The sequence below is a fragment of the Oryzias latipes genome, chromosome 24, assembly GCF_053564925.1.
Source record: "Oryzias latipes strain Hd-rR chromosome 24, Olatipes_Hd-rR_3.1".
In the NCBI taxonomy this organism is placed as follows: Eukaryota; Metazoa; Chordata; class Actinopteri; order Beloniformes; family Adrianichthyidae; genus Oryzias; species Oryzias latipes.
The window spans coordinates 10,028,596-10,037,227 of NC_136260.1; the positions used below are offsets into that span (position 1 = coordinate 10,028,596).

At 37.2% G+C, this 8,632-nt stretch overlaps 2 protein-coding genes across 2 annotated transcripts; one reads left to right on the forward strand and one right to left on the reverse strand.

Moving 5' to 3' along the window:
- Positions 1-1,201: 1,201 nt before the first annotated feature.
- rsph9 (radial spoke head component 9) lies at positions 1,202-5,082 on the forward strand. The gene is made up of 5 exons (XM_004083720.5): positions 1,202-1,589; positions 1,664-1,817; positions 1,902-2,031; positions 2,227-2,373; positions 4,767-5,082. The coding sequence occupies exons 1-5, from the start codon at positions 1,363-1,365 to the stop codon at positions 4,925-4,927; spliced, it is 819 nt and encodes a 272-aa protein (XP_004083768.1). The 5' UTR covers positions 1,202-1,362; the 3' UTR covers positions 4,928-5,082.
- mrps18a (mitochondrial ribosomal protein S18A) lies at positions 5,022-8,632 on the reverse strand. Its single transcript, XM_004083722.5, has 6 exons — positions 8,443-8,632; positions 7,619-7,650; positions 7,354-7,458; positions 7,129-7,252; positions 5,506-5,578; positions 5,022-5,409 (listed from the first exon to the last, which is right to left on the reverse strand). The coding sequence occupies exons 1-6, from the start codon at positions 8,585-8,587 to the stop codon at positions 5,265-5,267; spliced, it is 624 nt and encodes a 207-aa protein (XP_004083770.2). The 5' UTR covers positions 8,588-8,632; the 3' UTR covers positions 5,022-5,264.

Consider the following 8,632-nt stretch of genomic DNA (forward strand, 5'->3'; position numbering starts at 1 on the left):
ATCATCAGATTTCCTCTTTTGGGAAGAGGTGAAAGCATGGAGTCATGCTTGAGACTCACTTTCTCTGTCTGATCTGCTCCAGACTGCATCAGGAACACTCAGACGTGAGCCAGTCGGGAATGACGTTGGCCTCTCCTGTTTTGGCCAAGGAAAGTATTTTTGCGTGTACAAATAGACCAATGGGAGACACGACTGTGACTAACACGCCACAGTGAAGAGGAAAAAAACAAATGACCACAATGAGACAGCAAAGTTTGACAGGGATGGTGGAAGTGAATCACAGTTTGAGGAGCAAGAGAACAGCAGTTCAGAAGATTTCTACCACATATAGGTAAACACCAACATCCTCTCAAGGCAAATACAGCTTTAAAATGAAGTTTTTTCCTTTTCAAAATACAGTTTGGGTTTGAATGAGCCAGCGGCACATATGGGTTGAATAAGAAATCTGATTTAAGAAAGATGCAAACACATGTTGCACCGGTGCTCTATAGGCCTTTGGAAGAATCACAAATGCAACTTTGCACTTAAATAAATAAATGAGATGAAACTCGGTTGAAAATGTTGCTAATTGCAAGCAGGTTGATAGCAGTAGGGTTTAACATGATGTAAAATGATATGGTTTGTTTATTCATCGGTTCATCTGTAATGAAAGAGAGAAAAGCTAAAAGATGAGAAGGGAAATTGAGAACGTCTATTTTACTCTAAAGAAAAAATAACTGCCTAATTATTTATCTGATTCCAAATATTAGTCTTTAGTGTCAAAACATAATGAAAAAAAACCTATAGTAATAAACTGTGCCTTCAGCAAACCTTTTAACAGATTTATTGGGGTGAGGTAAAATATAAGTTAATTCAATCGGCCTGCCCTTCACTCACCTAAAGCTTCAACTTACAAATAAGATTAATAAATACATTATTTGTGAAATAAATGTTTTTTTGCATGATATACCGGTAGGTTCCGTACTAATTCTGTTTTATTATTTTATCCAACGCCCAAACATGAGAGAAAAACCTTTAAAATAAAAAAAGAAAGAAAGAAGCACCTCACCTATAGCTTACTATGACAAAGCAAAGATAAAATGAAGAAAAAAATGATAGATATTGGGTTTCTTTTTTTAAGCGTTAAGTGAATAAAATGTGACCTTTCGTTCTTGCAATTCCACATTGATGCCAATAGGGGCGCTGGTGGGCCTTCAATCCTGTAGTCCGTTGCTAAGAGTTTGTCGCCATTAGCAACCAGAGACGCTTGGTTACCCTCACGTTTGGTTAACTTTTTAGCTACAGCGGGAGATCGAAAACAATATTTAAAGATTTAGAAACTCATAAAGCTTTTTTTAAATAGTAAAAGAAGCAGAAGAAAAAATGGACTTCAACTCCCTGCCGTACTCTCTGGAATTCGTTGCCGGCAGCGGATGCATTTTAACCCTTGAGGAAAGAACAGCTCTGCAGACATCTTTGGTCATTGTCAAAACGAACTACAAGTTCCAGCGAATTTTGTTTTGGGGCAAAATCCTGGGACTACAACATGACTACTTTGTCGCTCAGGGGAGAGGGGAGGATGAAATGACAGACAGAAAAAGTCTGTACAGGTAAAAAGCACCAAATAATCCAGTTTTCCCTGCAGAAGGTTTGTCCTCATGCTCTGCTCTTTTGTCCTCACCAGCCTGAACTGCGTGGACTGGCTCCTGCTCCCTTCTGTCACAGATGCTATGGTGGAGGAAGTGTCCAAAGCGGCACAGGGCCGCTTCAAAGGAAACCCTTCCTTTGTGTATGAGCACAAGGTCAGCCAACAGGAGGGAAAGGAGCAGGAAAAAGTGGTGAGGAAGCTCCTACATGTATGATCTTATCTAAACACAGCATCTGAAAAACTGTGTTGATGAGGATCTTTCTTTTTGCCACAGTTCAGTGTGACTGAGGAGAAGAGGCTGGCTGTGACAGTGCACCACATCGATGAAGAAGCATCTGTGGTTCCTCGAGGAGCTTTCATCCAGAGTTTAAGGGGTCTCGTCCAGACAAACCGCAGCTTTGGTGGTAAACTTACGATGTTTCCTGTTTGGTGTGCGTATACTTGTGTCTCTGCTAGTAAATGACTCAGATGTGCAGGATCTCTGACTCACATTTTTACCTTAATATAGGAAAATCTATTTTGATGACTCAATGTATTTCAGAACAAAACTATGCCTTTAGTGACACAGATTACATTTATGTCTAATATTTTGTTTCTAGGACTTTCTGAATCAGAAGCAAGGAGGCTGGAAAATTTCATGCATTTCAGAAAACCCAAGACTCTTCAAAAGAAACCCATCCCCGTGAAAGCGGAGTGGGCCCCAGCTATTGATTTTCTGGACGTCCTGAGCGAGGACATTCCAAAAGGTTAAGACAGAACTCATTTCAGTCATTCTTGCATTTGATCCAACTGAAACTTCAAAATGGGGAGGATGTCCCCGTACGAACATGGAGTGAATGAAAACAGCACAGAACATTAGCACACAGTGGTACATCAGGTTCTCCCTACTTAACACGTCCCAACTCCTAATAAACTATAGATGTGGGATTTCGAAGGAATGCCGGAGCAGAGATTTAACTGCCCCAAGGCAAAATGGAAGAGTTTTGACATCAAAATGTTTAAAATCAAAACTAAAAACTGCATTTTATACCTTGAAACTATTAATCACTTCGATAAAGTTATGGAATTTAGACGGGTAAATGTGGTTTTAACAGTCTTTCAATATGTGACACCTTTCAAAAATACAATAACAAAGAAATAAACATATGGATAACATTTTTTGTAGTTTTGAGATGTTCCTCCAGGTGTTAAAGTTTTTTTTCACCTGCTAAAGAAAAGCTAAAAATAAATAAACATTTGAAAATTTGCCAGTGGGTTAGTAAAAATGTTTTCCCCCCCGAGAATTTATGAAAAAAAGTTTTTCGTCACAAACACGTTTTCTTAAACTAGAGTTGTTTTGGTATCGAAAAACGTTTGGGATAAGATTATTTTTCTTGCAATATAAGATAAGACCATTTTTCTTGAAACAAAGATTTTTTACTTTCTTCAGATTTCGTTTCTGCAGAGTACCTTGAATGAATCCAGATCATATGCAGCACCGATTCTCATCTAGATCAGTGTTTTTCAACCATCAGGCGGGTCGTGGGAAACTATTCCATTTCACCTAACTGGTCAAAAATAGGATATCAGGTCTGTGATCATCCAAACATAACCAAGTTTAACACTGAGTAGTTAGGAATATAACATATCAAAAAATACTTTTTGATGTGTGTTAATTTGATTCTGACTCAAGACAGTTTGACAATAATGATTGTACATTGTTAATACAGAAAACAGATTTTCTTTTTTATTTTACATTTTCAGTTGGTGTGCCTTGTGATTTTTATAAAGGAAAATATGTACTTTGGCTCAAAAATTGATTTGAAAAAAAACACTGATCTAGACAAGAAAACCTCATATAACTGAGATGTTCTTTAATAAAAATAGACTGGGTAAGTATTATTGATTCAAACCTTAATGGAAGACTACCAGCACTTATTTTAATTATAAAAGAAACAATCATTAAAGTAGAAGGTTACCTGAGTATTTGTGTTCGACTTCCTACAATAATAAATTGGGGCCTTAAACTGAGCCCTGTGGAAACCAACAGATGTGAAAGTTCTGTCATCGAGCTATAAAGGAAACCACTAATGAACCTCATTGGGCTTTTATGTGCAGGCATTAAACGATTTTTTAGACCCTTGGTCAAAAAATGCAGTGGCCAAAAAAGACTAATGTTCTTGATGTGGTTAATTCTCCACAAGGGGTTCTGCAACACTCTAAACGGTTTAAATATTTAGTCAGCCATCGTTGTCCGGGTGTCATTTCATGCTCAAAGTTGGAAGAGCTACAGTAGCAAGCTCAGACACTTACAGCAATACGTGTATTGGACAAAACTCAAACCCAGGAGGGAAACATTAAGCTACGAATACTTTGAAACCAGTCATCTGAGTTTAGTTATGCACAGTCATGTCTACAAGGCTGTGAGATTTGTTACTGGTTGCAGTCCTACTCAGCAGGAACGCACAACATGGGGTCCCGGGTACAAAAACATTGTAGACTTTGAAGGCAAGAAAAAAAAAATGTTTAGCACCCACGAGCAAACAGGCAGCAGATGTCTGGTTTTTAGAGAGCATCCATATGTGCGTGTTTTCTGAACGTACTGTGGATTTGGGGCTGTGTCGTCACTGCAGCAGACAGCACAGCTGGTTCAGTTCTACTCTAGACGCGGCTTTCTCTTGAGGCACGTTGCGTGCTGAAACAGAGTTTGGCGTTCTGGAAATACGTCTCCGCTAAGACGACAGGTGAGACTCGTTGAGCTCCCCTCCTATAACATACAAAGTGCTTCCAGCTCCTGATTTCCATCTTTGTTTGTCCTCCTGCTGCAGACACTGCATGCTGCATCTTGCACAACAACTGCTTTGCTTCTGGTTGCATCACATTTTGAGACCAGTTTTGCAACAGGCATCCTTTCTCCTAGAACTACCGCCCTTTTCTGCGAGCAAAGCTTTGCGTTGTAGCCAATCCAGTTCTTCTTTAATTCTCATGACCCTCGTATTGACGAGCACACCCAGAAGTATTACATTAAAAAAAAGGGGGAGGATTCATGGCAGACATCAAAAAGGGATGATTTATTTGTGTATCTTTTGGCTTAGAAATGATGTGAAACAAGAAAATAGCAGAGAAAACTGACATCAACCATCATGTCTTCTGTGTTTAGGATCATGGAGTCTCCAGTTTGAGTGTGCCAGGCGTGTGTGTGTGCTGCGCAGCCTCCTGTGGCTCGGTCTGACATTCTACCATGTGCCAATGACACCACAGCACGGATACATTTATGTGGGCCTTGGAATGAAAAATCTCGATCTTCCATTCATGCTGTGAGACGGACATCCTATACTTCCTTGAAGTTGTTTTGTTTGAAAAGTGTTGCTGTTTTCTCCAGTTTAATGGCAAACGTCTTTCATGTAAAAACCGATTCTCAGACAGAAAAGCTAATATTTTATTAAAGCATTTGTGATGCCTTGAGTTTACAGTCAGCATTTGCATTCTCCAGTTTTTTTTAAATGTCCTGATTGTTATTGTGGTTCAGTTTAACACAGCTAACAGAATTTTATAAACCAGAGTTGGAATAAATAATGATGGATAAAGGTTTAGGGTTTTCTCCAAAACCAATTCCATTGACGTTTTGAGTGATGAGCCAAACTTCCTCCTCCAGCTTTCAGTGTTTTATGTACAGAGGTTTTACACCATAGCGCACATTGTTCTTGAGAGCTGGATGACCCACAGCCATGCGCTTCTTACACCACTTCAGTCCAGTTTTATAGATGGGTTTTACAGAGTCAATAGACCACCGTGTCAGGTACCTGCAAAGCACCAAGGAAATTAGTAAAAGATGGTTAAAAATATAGATAAAGAAATGATTCAAACTTAAAATTCACATTCACAGACACATGTGTCACCTGTTAAGGTTTTGCTTAGGCTTCTTAGGTACGTGACCTTCTGGAAGCTTAGGCTTGTGGTCAGGAAGAAGACCTACAACACAGATAAATAAATACTTTTAATAATTTCAGATTTGATGATACATTTTAGTGCACTTCAAATGTACCATAACTTGTAAGGCTGACAGACGGTTTAAACTGCACAATTTTTAACAATAGAACAAGTAGCAAGACGCACTGTACATTATACCTTTTTTTTTTTTATTAATCTAGGCTTAACTATCATTTGGGTTTGGCATTTTTCACATCTAAACCAACACTGGCACAGGTGGTGGCACCAGAAACGTTGGCTGGAGACGGTCTCTGCATCTTCTTGTTGAAGTAGTTTCAACCAAATGTAGGCCTGCACAATAAATCGCAAATTTATCGTTATCGCAACATCAAGCTGTGCAATATGCATATCGCAAAAGACGGAGAAAATCGCAATAAATGGTTATCTTAAATATGCTAAAACAAATGGCATTAAGGAAGCTTGAAGAATTTCACGAAACAAACAAATCTCTTTTTTGCATTTGACCAATTGAATGGACTCCTTTACATAGACCAATCGGATGGAGCCCTTTTATGTTAAATGTTCGTCTTCTATGTAGATGTGAGTCCTTTGGAATGTAATTTTTAAACTGTTGCAGTGAAATGGAAATTACATTTTTGGTTGTCTTGCTATAAGTTCATATGCCGCAAGAGATATCGTCATCGCAATAATAATCACTAATATCGCAAGTTTTCCTCATTTCGTGCAGCCCTAACCAAATGCAAGCTAACATCACAAACTAGACTCCAGCTTCATGTGAATTTTGGCATTTCAAACTCTGAGGTAGGATTTGGCATCATTTTCATGCTGAGTGTTGCACAACTGAGAACTACAAGAAAGATGAATGTTCTTCTAATAGCCAAAAAAAAAAAAGGTTTTGCAACTCCAGTGAAGTCTCTTCTCTCTGTTAAAGGAAACACTTTTGTCTTATTCTTCTGCTTTGTACTAAGAAATGTTCAGTTTTTTAAATAAATATTTGAAAATTGTTTAGCTTAATGTAACCCGTTCAGTTCCAATGTTTTAAGAAAACAAGATAATTACAGAAACCTGCTGTCAATCAAATGTCTGTCTGTTCAGCATGTTATGGTTGAAAATGACAGAAATTGTGGATTCTTCCATTTTTTCTCCGGTGTTTCTTTGTCTTTTTCAGTCCCATTCACCAACAAATTGTATCTTACTGATAGAGCTGATTGCCAAAATATTTGAAAATTATCTAGTTTTTTTTAAATGTAAAAGAATATAAGGAAAATGGTGTTTTATCACAAAAGTGGTTCATATGTTAATAAACTACAGCCAAACATGTCATTTTCTAAGTTAATTATTTGTCCTTGAAGATCATTTGCAGCTTATGACTCCACTAAATGTAAGCTGAAGGAAGGCATTCCAGCAGAAGAGGGTTCTTATTGATTCAAAAGCCTGTTGTGAATTTTGAAATCCCCAAAACTTTTTTTTACCAGGGATGTACGATAAGATTGATTTATAAGCTATTAAATCCTTCTCTTTACTCAGACCCAACAATACTTAACAAAAACTAAACTCAACCAAACGCTGACCTGCTCGCTGAGCCATCTGTACACAGATGGCAATCTTGCGATGCTCCTCAGGACAAAGACTAGTTATTCTCCTCGGCAACATCCCTCCGTCAGACCTGATAAACTGACTCAATAACAAGACATCCTGCGAGTGGAAAAGAACAAAACAAATAACCACCTAAGAACAATAGCTATTTGAAACACAATGTTTTAAAAAAACTCCTCATACTGCAGTGTGGCACGCACTGTGTAGTTGTATTTGTTCTGAAGGTTCCATCTATAGATGGGACACTTGGCAGTGGGATTTGGAGGTTGTGGTCCAGCAGGATCATCTAGAATTTTTCCTTCAATCTAAGAGAGAAATAAACCACAATAAATATCAAAAATCTACTGAGGTCATAACATGTCTAAACTAATTATTAGGAACTAAATGACATAAGAATAAACCTAATGTCACAAAGCAAACAAGCAATCAAAGTTTTGTTCAAGGCAATTTATTATTCCAACTTACAGTTGTTGTTTTGTTTTCTTGTGTTTCCACCACTGCAAATTTAACAAACACTGTATAAGATTAAGCCATAAAGAGAAATATCTGAAAATCCTTTTTGCTTTTTGTCATTATGCTGTATGAGTTTTTTTAAAAAAGGGGAAAAGATCTAAAGGTTTTATTAAAAATGCAATAAATAAATATAAATAAAACGTTTTTCATCATACATCTGCTTCTAAAATCTAGAAAAAAATGAGACTTTGAACATATCAAAGAGTAGGCAGCTTCTATATTTTCAAAAGAATAACAATTTCTATGTTTAATGTTTACATAGATTTGTATTAGATAAAATGGTTTAGCGGTGGATTACTTAAAATCATTTGGGAATGCTTGAAATCAATATTTAAAAAAAAAGAAAAACTTTCTGTGCATATTATTCTGTAAACTTTAAAATTACTTTTGTAAACTAAATGTAACAGAACGTAAATGCAGCTACTTCAATTAACTAAAGCCTGTAGTAACCAGAAGTTCTTTAAATTAAACAGCATGCTGCTGACACAACCTGTGCAACACACTTGAACATTAGTAATAAGCTAATTTATTATTCTGCACGCTTGACATCATCGTGGTGATACAAAATAAAAACAACCTTTTTTCAGCAGATTATTCTGTCACTAAAAACATCAGAATCTATTAATCATGTGATCCAAATAAAATCTGATACAGTACCGACCTTTCTCTTTACACAAACAGTTATGTTTATAAAAATAATAGTGCTAAAACATATTAGCATGTTAGCTTCACACTGACTGTTTGGCTAACATGGTAACGTTTGCAGATAAACTCACCTTGCCGAATTCCTCTGCTCTGAACGGTCAGGGTAGACATTATAGGGGAATTTTTTTTATGTAAACTCGATGTTATGCAGTTGTTACCAAGTTTTAAACCCGAGAACGAGGTCCAAAAAGACCTCCACACTGCATGGACCGCCATGTTTACTTTGTGACCTTCCTCTGAAGTCGTTTCCTGTATTTCTAT

What these genes read in the sequence shown, in the direction of transcription:
- rsph9 (XM_004083720.5), top strand. Translation starts at nt 1,363, where the DNA reads ATGGACTTCAACTCCCTGCCGTACTCTCTGGAATTCGTTGCCGGCAGC. An exon ending in GACAGAAAAAGTCTGTACAG is followed by an intron (nt 1,590 to 1,663) that starts GTAAAAAGCACC and finishes TGTCCTCACCAG; the next exon opens with CCTGAACTGCGTGGACTGGC. An exon ending in GACAAACCGCAGCTTTGGTG is followed by an intron (nt 2,032 to 2,226) that starts GTAAACTTACGA and finishes TTTTGTTTCTAG; the next exon opens with GACTTTCTGAATCAGAAGCA.
- mrps18a (XM_004083722.5), bottom strand. Translation starts at nt 8,587, where the DNA reads ATGGCGGTCCATGCAGTGTGGAGGTCTTTTTGGACCTCGTTCTCGGGT. An exon ending in GAGCAGAGGAATTCGGCAAG is followed by an intron (nt 7,651 to 8,442) that starts GTGAGTTTATCT and finishes TTAAATTTGCAG; the next exon opens with TGGTGGAAACACAAGAAAAC. An exon ending in ACAGATGGCTCAGCGAGCAG is followed by an intron (nt 5,579 to 7,128) that starts GTCAGCGTTTGG and finishes TCTGTGTTGTAG; the next exon opens with GTCTTCTTCCTGACCACAAG.